The 19,711-nt window shown below is 36.4% G+C and overlaps 1 protein-coding gene and 2 long non-coding RNA genes across 3 annotated transcripts; all 3 read right to left on the reverse strand.

Annotated features, from left to right (window-relative positions):
* Positions 1 to 1,400: 1,400 nt before the first annotated feature.
* LOC147496315 (uncharacterized) lies at positions 1,401 to 2,788 on the reverse strand. Its single transcript, XR_015194659.1, has 3 exons — positions 2,649 to 2,788; positions 2,467 to 2,553; positions 1,401 to 1,535 (listed from the first exon to the last, which is right to left on the reverse strand). It is a non-coding gene; the product is annotated as an uncharacterized LOC147496315 (long non-coding RNA).
* Positions 2,789 to 3,747: 959 nt separating this feature from the next.
* On the reverse strand, positions 3,748 to 8,766 carry LOC147496316 (uncharacterized). Its single transcript, XM_086559318.1, has 10 exons — positions 8,258 to 8,766; positions 7,869 to 8,170; positions 7,581 to 7,781; positions 7,410 to 7,502; positions 7,203 to 7,318; positions 6,712 to 7,110; positions 6,586 to 6,626; positions 6,245 to 6,508; positions 6,109 to 6,153; positions 3,748 to 4,092 (listed from the first exon to the last, which is right to left on the reverse strand). Exons 2-5 carry the CDS (start codon positions 7,875 to 7,877, stop codon positions 7,280 to 7,282), a joined length of 342 nt encoding a protein of 113 aa, XP_086415444.1. The 5' UTR covers positions 7,878 to 8,170; positions 8,258 to 8,766; the 3' UTR covers positions 3,748 to 4,092; positions 6,109 to 6,153; positions 6,245 to 6,508; positions 6,586 to 6,626; positions 6,712 to 7,110; positions 7,203 to 7,279.
* A 2,488-nt stretch (positions 8,767 to 11,254) lies between these two features.
* LOC147496317 (uncharacterized) lies at positions 11,255 to 14,625 on the reverse strand. Its single transcript, XR_015196560.1, has 4 exons — positions 13,967 to 14,625; positions 13,603 to 13,772; positions 12,695 to 12,739; positions 11,255 to 11,637 (listed from the first exon to the last, which is right to left on the reverse strand). It is a non-coding gene; the product is annotated as an uncharacterized LOC147496317 (long non-coding RNA).
* Between the last annotated feature and the right edge of the window lie 5,086 nt (positions 14,626 to 19,711).

Consider the following 19,711-nt stretch of genomic DNA (forward strand, 5'->3'; position numbering starts at 1 on the left):
CTTTGATAGACGCTCACTACCCAGCAAGGTCAATAAGATTTAAGATGCCATGTACTTGCTATTTGGTGCTCTATCAGACAAGAGTACGTTTTGTTACTACATAAACTATTTGGAATTTAAAAATGCCCAATAAAAAAAACCTATACCTCATTAACACAATAAATGAGTTTTGCAAAAGCTTATCCAGATAGCTATTAAGAATGAGCCCAATTCTGCAGAGGGCTGAGACAGGTTTTATTTTACATCCGTGGGATTTAATCAAATTTGAAGGAAAAACAAAAACGAAGAGTCAAAGAGTTAACTGGCATATATTCTGTGAAGTAGATAAACAGGTGGCATGTACATCAACACAATTACTGTGATATTGTAAACCCAGTAACCAGTTACTACAGAACCGGACTGATCACAAATTATGTTAAAGAAGCATCTTCTAACAGTTTCATCCAAAAAGTCAATTTTTATGAAAGAGAGAAAAATATAATAATTAAAATATCAGATCAAGTACTCAAGCACAAATCAAAATAGGCGACATAGGTAATATCTGGAAAAAAAATAGACAAATGTTAATCACCTCAAAATGAACATTTATATAAGCTCAGAACACTCTTTGACAGCAAAGAATGAATCCAAACAAGGTGTAAAGAGTACGTAAAGTAATCATTGTTAACATAGATAAGACCAAGTAACAAAGCATGTACTCGCCTTATAACCATCCAGGCCACTCTGAACAAGTTGTGAGATTTCTGCAAAAACATCTTGCTGTGAAGACTCGTGTGTAAAGACTTTATCAAAAGTAAACTGGTGTTTTTGCCCAATATTGCAATAAAATATGACATGTTCATACAAAGTTTCAATCACGATAAGACCCCATTCAACAAACATACAGTGTAGTTGAACTGCAATAAGACCAGATTTGTCTATACCTAAATTACCATTTTGTAACAAGTCTATGCCCTGACCCAGAGACTCCATTGATGTAGGATAACAAATAACTGAGGCTTCTGCACTAGCACCATCATCAGGTAACATGGGTCGCACTCTGCAGAAGAAGTGAATGTTACCTTTAAGCTCCTGCAGTTTGAAGCAAGGTTATCACTATATGAAACAAATAAAATTAAAGAAGTGTTGAGGGGAAAAACTACCAATATAGTGTTGTGTAGTTTCTTGCGCAGCTTTTCGGCCTCAACAATTTGAAACTCTGCGTCTGCAAGCCAATTTTGTAAATCCTCCACAAGCCTATTTTGGCTTTCGTACTCTGTCCTTCTCTCCAGAGTACATTAAACATCGACTTCCCTCAATACCTTTGCCACATCCCCTGGGAAGACAGGATTTATGTAACAGCCACTTCCAATTTCAAAACCCCCTACTCCGCTAAGCTGTGGTACAATCTGAAGAAACCAATGGGCGTAAGGCAACTGTGAGGCATCAACCTTAAAGGGAGAACTGTGGATCATGAAATTATATGGAGGATCATTCAGTTGCCGAGACAGCTTCAGCAGCATAAGCTTCAGTATTCCCCCAAGATCAACTGCCTGCTAATATTTATATCAGATGGTAGACATGAATCGCTAATACAAATGGTTTTCAGACAATTATACAAAGAACCTATCTGACTATAACACCACGTTCATTAAATATACTGTCAGGCCTCTAAACCAGTTCTTCGATAGATAACTTCCGTGTTCATTAATTGAGGACTTGCCTCAAATGTTTTAGATTTTTGTCAACTGTAAGCAGTTCTATATGTTTACTAAAAGCCATGAATTCTATCACCTATTCACCGCGAATGCCTCCAAGTATTTTTGAACAAAGTTGGTACACATATTTTTTTATCAAAAACCCCTTCAATATCTTTTTCAATCCTATTAGCAACCGGGGCCACACACAAGATGCTCAGGAAGGTGTTCATTTCTATTTTTCAGTATCTCCATATACACCCTCACCTCTGCTATACTTGTACTAACTTAACCTAGCAGATTTATGCACTGTGACAGTGATATACATTGGATCATATAGGTTCGCTGAAAGATGAAGTTGGCACCTAGTATCTATGAATTAGAGAAACAAATGACCCACAAAAATTATGCATCACAACAAATATTTACCTCATCATTGTTTAGTTCATGGAAGTGAGAAGAATGAGCCTTTGGAACAAATGAACAATCCATAACTCGAAAGGAAACGGAGCAATCGACAAAAAATGCCTAGATTCATTGTTCAAATATACAAAACTCGTAGTCCAAGTTTGTGATATAGAACACAAAATGAAATAAAAATTCCTAACAAGTGGCATCATCATTGAAAACAACTAAATGTAGATCTATATGATTTTTATGACTCTCTTTGTGACAGTATATGAGTATCCATGTCGTGAAATATGGACTCATATCATTATTCTCTTGAGCAAAGTAAACAAGCAATTGACAAAAACTGCTACCAAAAACATCGAGTTATAGGCAAACATACTTATGAACAAAGCTTGAGCCCCCTTTCCAGGCATTGCCATGCTCCTGATGCAATGTTTTCCACAGAAGTATCAAGAACCTTTAAACCCTACACATGACAAAAGAAAATGACATACATGAGAAACAATGAAAATTTGTATAGAAAAATAACAGGGAGAGGCTCTTTGAAAATGTAATGCTTGCCTGTCCCAGAAGAGAATCCTCACTAGCTTTTACAAGGAAATCATTGACTTGGCTAAATCACCTTCAAGTGCAGGATTTTCAAGAGACAGGAAGCATATAAATATTCCTCTCAAGAATGATGGGATTTTAAGCGAAAATCTCCAAAGGAAATGATCGAGCGAGTGCAAAGGTAAACAGAAACTTCCCATCTAACAAAAAATGAGTGTAATTTTGAATTCCCTAACTCGTCGATGAGGTCTATGAACACAAAGTGTAACATACAGAGTCCATTTTTATTCACCCAAGTTTTTCATTTCAGTCATATTTAACTTGACAATATCCATTAGTAATATACGTGTCACTTGCTATTAATAACGATTTTTGTAACAAAAATATCCGTTACTAAACTTTTGTCAGTCAAAAAAAAATTATTTTTTCCCAGGTCAAAATCTTTCCACCCTGCACATCTAGCTCTAGCACGCACATCTAGCTTTAGCACATATGAGGACTCCATCTTATAGAGATATTACATTCTACAAACTTAATCAACATATAATAACAAAAAACAAAAACACTAATTAATTAAATATTATTATAAAAACATAGGCTCCAATCCAAATCCCAATTTACAAATCAAACTTATATAGAAATTATTTCACCTAACTTGAATTTGGGATGTCTAATATGTTGTCATAGAAGATCTCATTGTATTGGTCGTCACCACTCATCTGTTATTGCTCTCTCGAGTGTTTTTCAATCAGTTTCAGGGTCACTACAACATAAAAGAGTTGTTCTGACACTTTAGAATTGTTACAAAAGACTTTTGTAACACTTCAGTAAATGTTGTAAAAGCCCCTCGTACAAAGTTTGTAACATTTATAAAATGTTACGAATGTACCCTATGTAACATGTAGAAAATGTCACAAAATCCGTGATATTTTAAAAATGTTATGAATTGAGCTATCGCAACACTTTAGAAATGCTACAAAGCTGCTTTTGTGGATTACCAAATAGACGTGATCACATGACTACATCAATCCACATATTTGGGAACTCACATGTGTAAAGAAAGACCTAAAATTAACCATCTTGGAGAATGAACTGTAGAAACATGAAAAAAAAAAACAAATTCAGAAACTAAGGATGTCATTAACCATCTTGGAGTTTTACCAAAGTATCATTTTAGTCATTACACATACAGAGTCAATTACAAAATCCCCAAACATAATGTAAAGCAACAAGCAAAGTAGCGACATTGCAATGTTGATTAATCCAGCAGGATCAACACTATTCTCTATAAGATGAGCCACAATGCTCAAGTGTCCTCCAACACATAGAAACGAATATACACAGTATAGTGAATTAAACAAATTAGGACATTCAACTATCTGCCAAAGCCTCTTCTTCCGCGTACCACCCAATGCTGAAGTCAAAGTTAATGCACGTCAGCTCACCACCTATATTTCTGCGTAAAAGATTAGATGTTTAAGAAAACATATAGCCGAGTAGCAGTCAAATATTTGCAGAATACGGTATATGTATATAATATGGCTATTAGTCTCAATATTTCCGCAAATGAATGGCACATCTGGACCTCGACTGCCGTCTTTATAAAAGAAAGTATTGGGTAAGGCGTAAGAGATCCATGACTGACTTATTATATTGAATTCGTTAGAGAAACCATAACAGTAAAACCATTTGACCTTGATTTACTTGAAGATGATTCAGTTGTAAATACTGGTCTACCACCCATTTAGTTAAGTTTGATTCTCCCCTACTTGTTTCCTAAGACAACCGCAGATAAACCAAGTAGTGTTTCATCTGCCTGAGCTTACTAATGTCATTTGGCTCTGAAATTCAGGCCCACAAGAGATGGACCAAATAAGCATTGAATCAATCAGATATTGCCCACAGAGCAAGCTACAACGGAGCTCAAACTGGACCAAGCCATCCTACCATGCCTTGCGAGATTAAGCATAACACTACACAATTTACAATTGGACAACATGAAAATCAAGTCGACGCTAGGCAAAAAAAAACAACTGACGAGATGTCACAAAATCCTACTTGGTACAATTTAAAGACACAGACAAAGGTGCACAACTGTACTATGTGGCCTGAGCATTACAAGATTCACTATTTCAATACCCTGCCTTGTGTGCTGACAGTTCAATGATACTCCAAAATGCATCCCATGAGAACTCCAGTCAAGTTCCAATAGTAAAACAAACCACACCAGCAGGTTCCTATACTAGGGACTTGAAGAGAAAGATAGTGACATTGAATTTTTACTAATGCAACTAAGCAAAGTTGCATTATTAACTAAATAACCATAATTAGTCAAATGCGGAGTACAAATTCTTAACTCAAACATCAGCACAGGCATTATTAAAGGAGCCCAATTCAACAGCAGTTAAATATCAATGACCAGATCAGGCAGGCGATCAAGAGGCATTTTAAAACTTTATATAACCTCCAATATGAACTACTACAATAAACCAGAATGTACTCAGGACTTGCCGCCACAAGGCATGCACAGTTACTACAGAAGCACACCAAGAATGTGATTATTGATCATAGAAGCACCATAGCTACTGAAAGCCCTTCTGTAGGCTTAAAGTTTTTACAGGCTGTTAAGTCCCTTCTGTGATCAAAGCACCCTTCAAAGAAATGCTATGAACATCACATCAAACCATGGAAAATAACAATCCATCAAAATAATCAGAAATGCCCACCCCTTCTTTTGTTTCCCCTTTTTCTATTCAGCTGGTTTATGATCCATAGAATACCCAACAGATCCGAATACAAAATAGAATTATATCCAGGTTCCTACCAGCTCCAAATAGGAGAGCAGAATATGCCCAAGTTCATTTCGAAGGATCCTAATCTGCTGTCTTTAATTGTAAGCTATTAGATTATTTACTTGTAGTCGACATTTACATTCTGATGAGACTTAAGGTAGACCTCGGTAGAAATATACAATTTAAGACAGACTTCTTTTGTGCTAAATACTGGCTCTTGCCCCCTAAGATCAAGGAATGGAGGTGGGTATTACCTCGCTATCCACACCTCAAACATCAGCACATGCATTTTAAGGGAGATTGTCTCATAGATCATCCCATGTAAAGATTTTACAAATTCTTTAGGAAACTTTTGACCAATCAAAGCCGGCCTATACATCTGTTGGACTATAAGTAACTCAGTCAAGCAACCCTCATACGCAAAAAATGCACAGAGGTTATAACCTCTTTGTTAGTAGAAGAGGCTTAAGTCTAACACTACACTCACTCAAGAAGAACTAAAAAAACAAGAAATGGACAACTTATTAATAAAAAAAAAATCACATGTCAAAAACGGATATAAAACTAGACCAAGTCAATTACCTTGGTGACTAAAATGAGCCCAAATCTTCAAATTCTCAAAAATTTGGAATTTTTAAGGTTTAAGCAGTTTGAGAAGAAAAAAGTGATTAAATACCAACCTGAAATTAAAATAACTTGCGCAGCAGGATGTGAATCCTAGATTCCTAGACAAAGATGATTACAAAGGAATGCTTAGTATGAAAAATTAGCTCTAAATTATTGACTAAATTTTGATATCATTAGTAGCTAAATTACATTCTTTTATTACATGGTCAGTAGGCCATGCAATAGAATAGCCTAGAGCATCTTCAAATGTCTTCATACCATTGCTTGGTCTCCATAACTTCGCCTTAGGATCGTTGACAAATTTTACCTCAATCTTAGAAGCACCAGACCCCCAAGTTTTTTTCCCTGCACTACGATGTCGGGATTATCTGATAACCAAACCCCTTCAGCCACAACGTCTCCTCTATCCATTCGGAACAACTTGCACTTGACACCCATATGTGGGTTGTTTGGCTTTAAAAACATAATCATACTACTTAGTCATTAAAAACCGATAAAAACAAATTCAAAAGTAATAAAAATGGCGTTACCATTCGTGCATTTGTAGTTGTACTGAACATTGGATCGTAGCCTTGTTTAAGACAATGCAAGAAAATATAAGGAAATGCTCAAACAGATGCACATATGTAATGCTTTGCAAGCCCTTAACCACTAACCTGAGTTATCATCAACTGATTCACTAAATTCTACATAAGGATAATTTGCTCTTGCATCTCTTCCTTTTCAAGGATATGTTGTTGCATTTGTTCTCTTATTGCTCCATGCATCTCTTCCCTTATCGCTTCTTGCATTTCTTGCCTAATATCGTCTTGCATCTCTTCCCTTATAGACTTAATGCTTGAAACCTTTCTTGATAGTTCTTCTACTTGTCGCTCTAGCTGCACAACTTTCTCCTTGCTTTCTGATAGGATACCCATTTGTGATGGAGTAACACCAAATCCAACTCCTCTAACATGACCCAGACGCTCAAGTCCAAAGCCTTGTGAAATTGCATCATCTTGGAGGGAGGAGGAAGAAGATTCTGCTACCGTGTCCTTGATTTCTTGTATTGTTTTCTAAAAATTTGGATAAGACCAATCAACAGTAAAAGAGCAAAAACAGGGAGTCACCCCTCTTAAGGAATGTATTCAGAAAATCTTTATCTTACCATTTTCTCAACTACTTCTGCATTCATAGGTTCTCCATTCTTTTTCGTATGTCCCTTTACCCAGACATCTGATCTCGTTATGGAGGAGGCCAGGAGGGATCCGAACTCTCCTTTTTCTAACATAAGAGAAACTTAAACAATTTAAACATTTGGTTTTATGTACTGTATAAGCATGGAATTCAAGTATTCAACATCGACATGAATTACCATTTTAGCCTCTAGACGTGCATATCCTAGTCGACTGCTTGTAAGGGGAAGTGTGTGTTTCAACCGGATTTGTCTGAATATCTTCCTCTTTTCCTGCAACATACATCAATAATATTAGTCGATATTTCATCTTCCACGTATAATCTACCAAAAATAGTGAACGTGACACACTTGGTATTCATGTGATGAATGTTTCCTAACAAATATCTTCCACATTCGACTGTTCATATCTTTAGGGCATGCAGCAATCCTATCACGCTTATTATCATGAGCATCAATTAGGGCATTTAGTCTTGACTTTGATGTTCGCCATAAGCATCCAAACTTCTTTAAAATGTAATTCCTTGCTTCTTCTTTAAGAACAAACTTTTGCTACAATTTCAAATAAAAAGCACCATTTAGTATTAGTACTAAAATAATAAACATTTTGAATATGAGAATTTTCTCGCAATAGAGTACCTTGGTCATTGTCCACAAATTGTTTTTTAGTTATTTAGAAACCTTCCTCCAATCATCAATATTTATGTCAACTATCTCTCTTACAGTCACTCCCAAGAAAGAGACTAGTTTATTGGACTCATTTTCAATTGGTTGACCTCTCTCGTTGAAAGGAACCTTCTTCCTTTTGGATTTTTCTGTAGCAACAATATCACATGTAACACGACCTCTTTTTTTAGATGGTTCAGCAGAGGTACTTGTGTTTGCTAGTTCAACAATTGTAGGAGTGTTAGATCCTCTATCCATTGAGTCAATGCTTCGCTCTGTAACACGAAACATCATGTATTCAAACATTAAACAATGATGACATTAATACGTATATATATTTGTAGTAAGAAACACAGTTGTACCTGAAAGAAGTTGATTAGCATGTGAATCTAAAATACGTACCACAGTTGGCATTTCTGTGTAGAGCAGCATGTATAGCCGCATTCTCCTGCTTACGTCTCTTTTTCCCCTTTCTTTCACCTTGTTTCGAACTCTGTATGATTTCTGGTATCACCCAAGTTCCATTTACAATAAGATCAATCTGTAACTTTGGCTCGACATCCTTTCAATTCCATATCATAAATGTTTAAGGCTTGCTTAAGAGAAACATTGCTTAACCACCCATCTCACCAGATATCCAATTATAAAGAGAGCTCTTTATAAATTCCATTTGTTTAAGAACTTTCCTGAGTATTGAGATCATATAAGGTTAAAGTGAATGAAATTGGTCCACCCCTCGAAATTGCCCAAAGGATCACATTTGAAGAGAAAGTAACTGAACGAAATAAGGTTCACCTACAAGAGTTGGTGGACAAGAATTAAGAACGTCCGAGACCTGAAAGCACCATGGCATGACTTGTGATATTATAGTCAGTGGACATGCCACACTGGCTATAATTTCACTAGTCATGCCACGGTGCTTTCAGGTCTGGGTGGTTCTTACTTTTTGTCCACCAACTCTTGTAGGTGAAACTTATTTCGTTCAGTTACTTTTCTCTTCAAATGTAATCCTTTGGGCAATTTCGAGTGGCGGACCAATTTCATTCACTTTAACCTTATATGATCTCAATACTTGGGAAAGTTCAAAAACAAATCGAATTTATAAAGAGCTCTAATAAATCTTAAATTAAATGTTTCACCCATGGGGCTATCGTGGAACTTCCCATTGTGTAATTAACATCGCCAAGAGCACGCAACAAAGTATGCATAAATTGTATCATCCGTCTGACATTAAGCTGCAAAACATACAATATATTACAAAATGAGCCACACAATAATTAGTTTGGCATTAGCATTAATCTAACCAGTTTGGTGGTAAACTCAATACCACCGGAATCATGCTTATACACTTTTTTATTTTTTTTTGGAAACAGCTAGGGATTAGGCATACCCCAACCTGTATTAGCTTAAACTCTTTGATACATCATACCTCTTGCATCCTCCTCCACTATTACAAAAAGCTCATAAACAAGTGGTGGAGTGCTAAAAACAGTACCTAGCCTCTCACAAGTGGTGGAATCATGCTTATACACTAATTGCAGCTTATACGCTAATTGTTATGACAACTAACGACCTCTATCATGATACATACTAATAAAGATGCAAGCTATAGTGTGTTTTTTTACGTGAGCCAATATCAAAATAAACGGGTTAATCTCAAAAAGTTGAGATTTTTCCCTGCTTGCCTTTCATAAAAAAACAAAGAATTAAGTATTGTCATGATTTTGGAATAAATAAAAACACAAACTTTATGCAATAACCTTAACTGTTGTCACCAAAACAAAGCCATACGCCACGATATATTAATCTGCCAAATACCAAAACACTCCTAAACTCAAACTATACAATATTCAAGTATATTGAGAGTGACCAAATACAAACTTTAGAAAAAGTAGCACCTTTGAAGATATGGTTATGTTTTGTAAAATGAGCTACCATCAAACTTAAGTATATGAGTTATCAAAAAATAAAAAGTATATGAACAAAAACAATTAGTACCTCAATATACTTGCCAACTCATCCTCTTCACCATCTTTGCCAACTTATTTAGCAGTAAGAAATCCAAAACCTCACAAAATTTGCTGGATCAATGGATTTTTTAGAGACCTGCGGTCACTAAGCGCAAATCTCGAGATGGTTTGCAGCCCATGCTTGCTTTGTACGAACGATTGCGCGAACTGAGAAGTACCCGTGATTGTGGATTTTATAAGGCTTATTTTATAAGAGTCGGAATCCCCTAAACCAGACCACTTGATAACTGTTTTAACTCCCTATCCACTTTCACAGCCGTGTGTTTGCATTGAACTCCCTAATTATAGATTTCCAACACCCACAGTTAGGAGTGTAATAAAAAACCATTGACCCATCACCCGGTAGGGGACCCATTCTTTTGTCGCCACCCAAACCAGCACCAACCCGACACCGTTTCTACGCGGTCGGGCTATGGGTGTAGGTTATATGATCAAACCCAACTTGTCAACCCGCCGGACCGACACCGTATCAAAAGCTGTTGACCCAACCCCATTGATAAGTACAATTTCAAGACTCTAACTCTAATATTTTTGAATTTTGTTTATATTTTGTATAGGCAAAATCTAGAGTACGCTGGATTTTGGGTACGCATGTAATCTGGGCCATCCAACAACAAAAGGTGAGAGTGTATTGCATGGCAAGGTACTGGATCTAGGTTGTCTTAGCCCTGTGTACCGGTACAGCCACCGCATGCTAGAATCCCTCTTTTATAATTAACTTTTGTAGGAATTTGGGAGATAAAAAACTTATGAGTTCAACATCAATTTAAATATTCAAGTTTGAACATTGGACAAATATCAAGAGTTCAAATTCAACTTTCAAATCTTGGAGAAGATGAATCATTCATCATTGTATTAATTTCGAATTCTTTTAGTTTATATTTTATCAATATATTTTATTGTTTTGTACCATAGATCCTTGCTCCCATCTTCATTTTATCATGCTGTGGATAATAATCAATTTACAAATGTTAAATCATGAAAAAAAAACTTCAAATCCTCAAATATGGTTTTGGGTTCAAGTTCAAGTTTTTTTTTTTTTTTTTTTTTTTTTTTCATTGATTGGTTATATTGTTTTTTTCTATGTTGTGAATTGGATAGATATTACCTACAGAATTAGTATTAGAAAGTTTTTATTTTTGTAGGAAATAAGGATATGATCTTGGTCAGAGCCCAATCAAAGCCTGAGCCCATGAGCTGAAAATGGCCATTTAAAGATGGACATATTGGGTGTTGACATTGTTCGCCCATGAGTGTACATCACATTTGTCTGCATTGTCTACACAAAAATATATGAATGATATTCTAAACATATCAAGCTCAATGATCTTTTTCAGCCAAATATAACTATATTATGTAATTTAGAAGTTCTCATCTTCAATAGAAGTAAAACTGGTTTATGCTTTCATATATCTAGCAAACTCTACAATGATGAAAGGAATTATCTCCGCTTGAACTTTTTTGTCTACACAAAAGTTTATATCTGATTGTTTTGTAACAGAACTCTACATAGTGGTATCATGTGATAATTCTCATTTCTTCCAGTTTTGCAAGCATACACAGAAGCCTATTCAGATGATCTTGTTTTGGACATCCTCGAGTTTCTTCAATATCTCCTGCAGTGTTCTTCTATCCAGCTGATCAACAATCTTCTTCTGCTCAATAGGAGATAGTGTTGAAAACTGCTCGCACAAATCACCATCAATCACATTCTGCAAAATTGTTTCACAAACCTGATGGTTTATAACACCCTCATAGAAGAAAATAATCATGCTTGATGGAGTGTATAACTAATCAGGGAGAGAAGACACTCAGCAGGCTCCATAAGAAATGACAGAACAAGTTGTTATATCACTAGTATACTGCTAAGCAGTGGGGGCGTGAGCGGAGAGGGAGGAGTGGAGATTGAGAGTGCGTGGAGAGGGAGAGAGACGAAAGGAAGAGAAGAGAAGAGAAGAGAAGAGATGAGGACAGAAAGACGGAAACCACCTCCTTCATCTTGACACCATGTCATGGAATCTAACTCGGATTGCATAATTGTATTCAACCTATATATTAAAAACATCGTAAATGTTATCCACACAACGCCCAATTTCTCCACATATAACCTCGTTTGGTAAAAGTCAGAGGAAGGGTTCCTACGCATTCAAATCTGTCTATCATCTTATCATTAAAGAGAGGAATCTCATGCTCAATGCTCATCTTTTAACATTTAAGGCAGTTAAGCATATATTTAGTCTTACTATTGAGGCCAAACGAATAAATGGTATTACTCATTTACTCATGTCATACAAATCGTATTGTAAGCATGCAAATGACGCAGTGACGCTGACATTGGAAGTTTCCCGGGGGTTTAAAGTTTCAGCCTTCTTTGTCAAATATCACTACTAATGTAAATGCAGTTTCTGTTATAAGCAACCTCTGGAGGCTTTTGCTGGGAACCGTATTTCACTTGCAGAGGAAATTATACGAAAGATAAAAAGGGATCCCCTTGTTCTGTAAAAAAAAAATACACTTTCAAAAGAGATAATACAAGCATTCATTTCACAACCTTCCGACACAAGCCCTGCTAGAGCAAGCAATTATATTCATTATGGCATGGCTAAGTTAATAGGAACAAGGGTGTCTAGCCATTCCATGTGTATAGTACAATAAAAAATCTGAAATAGCAAATTTGATGATTCCTGGTAAGATTTTCCTTTAAATACTTGAAAACAAGAGGAGTCCTGGTATAATTCATCTCCGTATAGCACAATAATTTCGTGTTACCTGCAAAAAGTGTATCAACAGCTCAGCTTCCATCTTCTATTGTAACTGCAAGTACAAATGGACTGCTTAAGCTTTTAGTTCTATGGGAATTGTCAAATCTTGACTATGTTACTACATTCTACTTACAAAAGAGCTACTCACCGAAAACAAAGGATCTCAAAGATTTTAATATTTACACAGACCACTTATGAGAACCTTGCTTTAACCACTGACGAGTGGAAAGGATAAAATTTATTCTACTAATACCTTAGAGCACACCTAACTCAGATTATCAGGTACACCACGGAGTATTTAGGTGAAAGGTTTTGGCATGCGGCACATTCTAGTTGAACAAACTTTTGGAGTAACTTCTTTTGGAACAAAGCTTAGAAAACAGTGGTCTGATCATAATAGTCTTACGTCTTAACATGTCAGAATAGATCCCTACAACTTTGTTTGGGTTATATTTTCAATGAAATCAAGTGGCAAGTATGTAAGCATGGAGGCCTGACTAGGCGTCTTCACCCAAGTCAAGCATATACCATAATACAACTAGCATAAATTGCAGATTGCAGACGGTAGGATATGATTTTTCATGAGCTAAATTAATTTAAGCATTAATCACTAGCCCTTCAACCTTAACAATAACAGTATATATATGAGATACTCCTATCCAAATACGGGATTGCCTTGGAGTTATGAGATCCAACAGTCGTGCTATTTACTAAGCAAATAATTGAATGAACTGAGCTTGTTTTTTTTTCTTCTTTAAAAAGGTAAAAGTATCGATCAAGATCCAAGAAACACTGACAATGGCCAAATGAAAAGAAAAAATGGTTGCAGGAAATGGCACGAGAAATAACACATTTTTTTCATACATTCATGATGATAAGAATAACTTATAAAAAAGAAAATACTAATGTACTTACACGAGGCTGGACCTTCTTTAATCTACTTCCCATGTCATCCTCATCAATATTTACAAGCTTTCTATGAAATGAAGAGGTATCTAATTTCCTTCCCCTCTTAGAAGATGAGGTTGTAGAGCCGTTTGGAGCTACTCTTTTTGGACCCTAGCTGGGAGACTTGCCTCATTCTCCTAACACAAAAAAAGATGTAGGAAATAAGATAAACACTAAAACTTATAATATCATATGAGTTTAGCTATGTTTGCAGCAAAAACAAAACTCCGTTAAGATCAATATCAAGGATTGGCAATGGCTTATTGCAACCTAACAATAAAAACTAGTTCCACACCAGGGAAAATTCAAAGAGAGATAACAGAATCCATACTGAAATGTCATTGGCTTCATTTTCGTCGAATTCCTCTACTTCATCGCCTGAAGGAGAGACACTGTTTTCTTCTTCCATTGCAAATACTGTGTCTGACGCTGAAGCAGCAACTGAGGCAGACCTAATGTTCAACAAATGAATAATGAGAATAATGACCAGGAAAACAAGTTTTGTGCAGAGATATAAGAAACTTCAAGGCAGAAAGAAAAAAAAAAACTTGTTGCTGTGTGGTGAGCTAAACTTTGCAATCACTTTGCAAAACAGGAAAAATGAACCTCCTTGGACTGCGACCAATATCAGTTTGCTACAACCCTATTTTACGCAGATGAAATATACACCTCAACCAGGATGGCATTTGGTGAGCACTGATGGCTGACTTAGACAATATTCTGCAGGTGAAGGTAAAGTCCTAAGAGTTAGACGCTAGTTGTCATGGCTTTCTAGGCAAGCTCTACCATTAGTTGCAATCAATTCCTAGAAATTCTATCTGTTTAAGAAGGCTTGGAGCTTGCAATATAACTGGACATACGATAATGTAAGTTCAAAGTGACTCTCCTCAAAGTAATCGAAGGTGGTGGAACAAACTCTAAGACTGCTCTGGTAACAGGTCAAGAGATTGATTCGGAGCATTAAATTGAGAAAGTGAAATCAAATTAGTTCCGATCTCCCATATTTATATTAATGACCAGCAGTCCAACAGTAGTGGAACACTAATATAAGTGCGAGGTTTATATACACATAAAGTGCAGATAAACGAAAACTAGTTACAACACTTTAAGCCTCTAACAGATGGCATGAGTCAGCTAACCTAGAGGATATGGAAGCTTTCATATAGGGTGACTTCGGATCAGATCGGATCGGATTAACCTCCTTCGGAATTTTTCCAAATTTTTTTCGGAACCTAATATGCTAGCCAAATCCGATCCAATTTTTTTTCGGATTCAAAATATATTTCCAATTTCGGAACTTTCGGAAATTTCGGAATAACTCGGAAATTTCGGAACACTTGGTAAATTTTCAAAGATCTCTTTACTTTCAATTATTTTTGGAATATCATACGCCAATGTTCATTATAGGGAGAGAAAACTATGTCCACAACACCAATGTACCAACAACAATACGCACTTGTTTACTGAGAAAACTCATTTTCATTCAAACAAGTGATCCAAGAAAAAATGAGAAAAAGAGCCTGCAGCCACCAATAGCAAGCATTGCAGTCTGTTAAGGTCTGGGTATTTGTAATGTTTCAATTTTTTTGTGTGTGTGGAAATTGAAGCGTGAAGTGTCTGCATAAATAATCGATTATGGTCTTGGACTCTAAGTAGCTTTACATAATATTATATCTATTGGAATTTGGCTTTTGGATTGGTCTGGAAGTCATTGTATGACTCAATGATATTTTTTTTCATATCATTGTTGTTATGGCAGACGGTGGAATGACAGTAGAGTGGTCCAATTCAAGTGGGGAAGTAGCGGCTAGGTTATGTTTTTGTTTTGTTTTTGGAAGTAAAAAACTAAAAAATGAATGAACGGTCGAGATCTAATCAAGTGGATAGTGAGAGAAGTATATATTTTCGGAATAAATTGGCAATAATATCGAAATTTCGAAATTTTCGGATCGGATCGGATTTTAGAATTATATCCAAATCCGATCCAATTTTTTTTCGAAATTTTCAGAAATCGGAAAATCGGCCCATGAAAACTACACCCAGAGCCAGACCAATTTCGGGTCGGATTTCGAAAAAATCAGAAATTCGGTAAAAAGAGACACCCCTACTTTCATACAATCGAAGTATGCAAAACAGCATTGAAATGACGTAAACCTATGTTACACTGACACGGCATGCGTGTCGGTATCCGACACAGCACCCAAAAGAGCGCCAACACAGGGACGCGGCTCATGGAGCTACATACGCTATTATTTTAATTATAACCATCTCAGACCAAAATACTTAAATCGGGCAAGGAAATTGCTCCTATAAAAGGAAATTGTTGAGCAAAATATAGGTTTTAGCCTTATAGGCTTTTGTTTTAGTAGTATCTCCTTGGTCAATCTCTGAGTGCACAAGTTGGCCTACTTCAAATGATCCGCTGAAAAGTAATTCCAAGACTATATGAACCCCAAAATCTCCAAACTACACTGGATGTTTTTCTAGAAAGAATACAACTGTAACCAGAGAAGAAAGGGAATGGCACAACCACTAACAGACCTCAATTATGTTCAAGAGATTGACTATATAGGTTAAGGAAGCTGCAATTTCGTTTACCTTTGAGAGAATAAGGATGTCTTGCGGATTTGCAACTTACATAATCCAAGAAAATTCTACCACTTTCTTAGATTTGCTCCAGAATTGTCCAAAGTATAACATTTCTTAGTATGCTGAACAACAAAGGGAGGTACCTTTCCAACATACTTCTGCCCAAATCTTTGCGGGTTTATTGTCATAAATCCATAGTAATCTACCTGTCATGTTAAAACTGAGGTCAATCCCACAAATAGAGCTATGACAAAATGTTTACAATTAAACCTTGTGATTTTTTCTTTGAATGCAAATCATAACTATAAAGATCACTAAGTGTCTTTTCAAAAAGCACACATAGGCTCTAGACTCACCTCTAGTACCTCGAGGCTAACTACCTAAGGCATCCAGCCCTAAACTACCTAGGTACTAATCATCCAAACAAACATTTCCATAACTTCAGTATTCTGTTGGGTCAGCATTTGAGGTCATATAAAATTTTATAATAACCTAATTCTACCCCATTTTCAATAACCCAAAAAATCCAGCACACCCAAATAAACCCTCATTCTAATCTAAATAACAAACAATTGCACACACACAACTACTAAAAAAAAATGCAAACTTTGAATCTGAACAAACATAACCACCAGAAGAATTGAGTTCAGCTTGAACAATCATATTTGGGCACTTATCATCCAAACAAATATTAAATAGATTGCCCAGGACCAAGCCAACTGTTAAATAGATTGCCCCTACTAAATCGTCAACAACTAATTGGCCGAGTTGGCCAATCTGAGTCAAAATTGACTTGTAATTAGATTTAGTAATTGAAACAATGAAACACTTCTTTGAACATTGAGAACACTATAAATTACCCACACGAGTTAGCAGTACAAGTACAAAATAAGATTTAGAATCCACATACCACTTCTACACAAGATACAACAGTACAAACCTGTCGTCTCAAAAAGCAAATTAGACAATCTCACAAAGGAAACGTCCTCCATCACTGAATATAGGGAATCCCGATAGCCCCCGATAGCGACAGTTCGTATAAAGTCTTGCATTGTTGCATTGGGGGCGGGGGCACTCCCCCTACACCGATTGCCGGTAACAAATTAATAAATAAACGGGGACATGTTTGAATGAAAAAATAGGTACTAATATGAGAGTAGATCGAGCCCAAACAAGTTATATAGCTGGTAAGCACCTGTCATACTACTACATATGCCACCTGCAACTAACAATTATATGTCCCTACATTGTTATTTTAGACATCTGATGTGTTGCCTACAAAGACACTTAAGCTTAAGCTTCAGCATACAAGGACAACTAGACTAACAAATCTGTTATGAGACACTTTAAACTTCTAAGGCAGGCTCATTTTGTAGTTTTCCTAGATATACCACGCTCAAGGAAATAAAAAACAGAAAACTTAACATGCTCAAGGGGTCTACTATTTTAATTTTCCTAGTTATTCTTCCATCCAACCATTGATAAATGCATCAATGCATTGGACAATGCTCTACTATGATAGACCGATGTTAGAACACCCCCAAGATCACACTAACCACCCACATACAGATCAAATATCGATCCTTATCTTACCCATATTCCAACTTCTATCAAGTCCGAAGATTTCCACATAAGGCAATTACACTTCCCCATCTTAGTTTCATATGATTAGATATATACTACATTAGTACGGGTTGTGCAACGTACCTTCATTAATTACAGATTTGGATTTCTCCCTTGCCTCTTCTTCTCTATCTATGGTCTCTTTTTCACATTCTTGTATAGAACAAAAAGTATTTATCATTTTTCTTTTTTCTTTCTTGCTTCCTCTCTTCCCCCTTCACTCTTTTCACCATTGTAGACGGGCTAATTGTGACTTTTCGCTTCTGCATTTCCTCCCAAATAAGAGGTTCTTCCGTCGTAATCGGGTGACCTTCTGCTTCTTGAAGATGTTGTCGCCCCTCCTCTTGAAGTTGTGGTTCTTCTATCACCGAGGCACCTCCTTGTCGCAGATAATCTACAATTTCGGTGGGTACTTCCACTGGAATCGAGTTTGTACTGAGACATTTAGCACGATATTCATCTGCGGGAGTATCGAAGTTGGGGCTATCATGATCCATCAAACCTCTATCTCCCACATTCGCACCTGCTTCACCCAAATAATCTTCTTTCCTCTCCTCTTCAATTTCTGGTTCTTCCATCATTGGGTCACTATCATTTTGTTGCAAATTAACCACAATTTGGGTGGATCCTTCCGTCGGTGTGGAGTTTGTACCGGGGAATTCATCATGAGTATCCGTGCCAGGGCTATCATCATCCATCAAACCTCCCTCTTCCATGTGCCCACCTGGTTGACCAAAATCATATTCCTTGCTCCATTTTGTTTCAATAAGCTCAAGGTAATTTTTCCAAAGTCGCACATTCTCAGCTCGGGGCTTTACCAGTTTTCTTCTCCATATCTCTAATGTAGTCTCAGTCTTTTTCGGTTCATACAATCTGGTTAGAAGGATTTGTTCATCATCGGTGATATCTCTGAGCTCCTTACTAACTTTCAAGGGAATTTTATCTTGACAGGACACTTAAATTCAATTAAGAAGTTTAAATTACATACTCCACAACTACATCCCATTATTTATCATGACTAACATATAATCCATAATTTTATTGATATATGCCATATTATTGGTATAAATGCCATATTATTGGTATAATAAATTATGTTGCGATTGATCGCAGAAACGTGCAACTACAACTAGATCAACCACCAAAGGAGTGATCTTTCACACAAGACAAAAGTTCCAACAAATAACTCAAGCATTAAACCCCAATCAGCAATATCAACAAACAAGCTTAAACTAGTGTACATGTAAAGAACCCACTCACACAAGAGGAGGATTAATCGTGGTTCGGCTATGTGCCTATATCCACACGGCAAGATCAACACATTCATCTAGATGAACAAGATAGAGGATTACAAAGAGGAGTTCTCACTTCACTCACTTGGAATGATCTCTCTCACTCACAAAAATATGCTCTCACAAATCTCTCTTTTGTTCTCTCTCAAGGAAACCCTAGAAAAGTTGACTCTAACTTTCTCACATAGAAAAAGTTATTTCACTCTCTCTCTTTATCCCTTATATAATGCATGGGTTAGAAAACAGACTTACAATTTACTATTCAAGTTATCAACTTACATGCTCATCTTTAGGTGCTAACTTATCAAATACAAAACTTACATTTGCTTTACTCTTTTTGTCCAGCCCCTCACCTACTACTTGTGGGAACTTGTGATTGAGCACACTCAGATCCCACTTTGCGCACCTAGGGTATTGCTTTTCATAATCCTTGACCAGTAAGATAAAGTCCACCGTATACTTGCAGAACAAGTACTATCATTGAAAAAAATGAAATAAAAAAAACACAGTTATTATTCAATCACTCAATAATAAAACCTATAATACCACTAAATTGGGTTAAATACTTACAA

This window comes from Coptis chinensis, chromosome 5, assembly GCF_015680905.1.
Source record: "Coptis chinensis isolate HL-2020 chromosome 5, ASM1568090v1, whole genome shotgun sequence".
Lineage (NCBI taxonomy): Eukaryota > Viridiplantae > Streptophyta > Magnoliopsida > Ranunculales > Ranunculaceae > Coptis > Coptis chinensis.

Bases quoted from the DNA above. Each gene is read 5' to 3' on its own strand.
- LOC147496316 (XM_086559318.1), bottom strand. The intron at 7,503-7,580 runs GTGTGTCACGTT...TGTATGTTGCAG, and splicing joins ATTCATCACATGAATACCAA to GAAAAGAGGAAGATATTCAG. The intron at 7,319-7,409 runs GTAATTCATGTC...CTCTTATGTTAG, and splicing joins CACGTCTAGAGGCTAAAATG to AAAAAGGAGAGTTCGGATCC.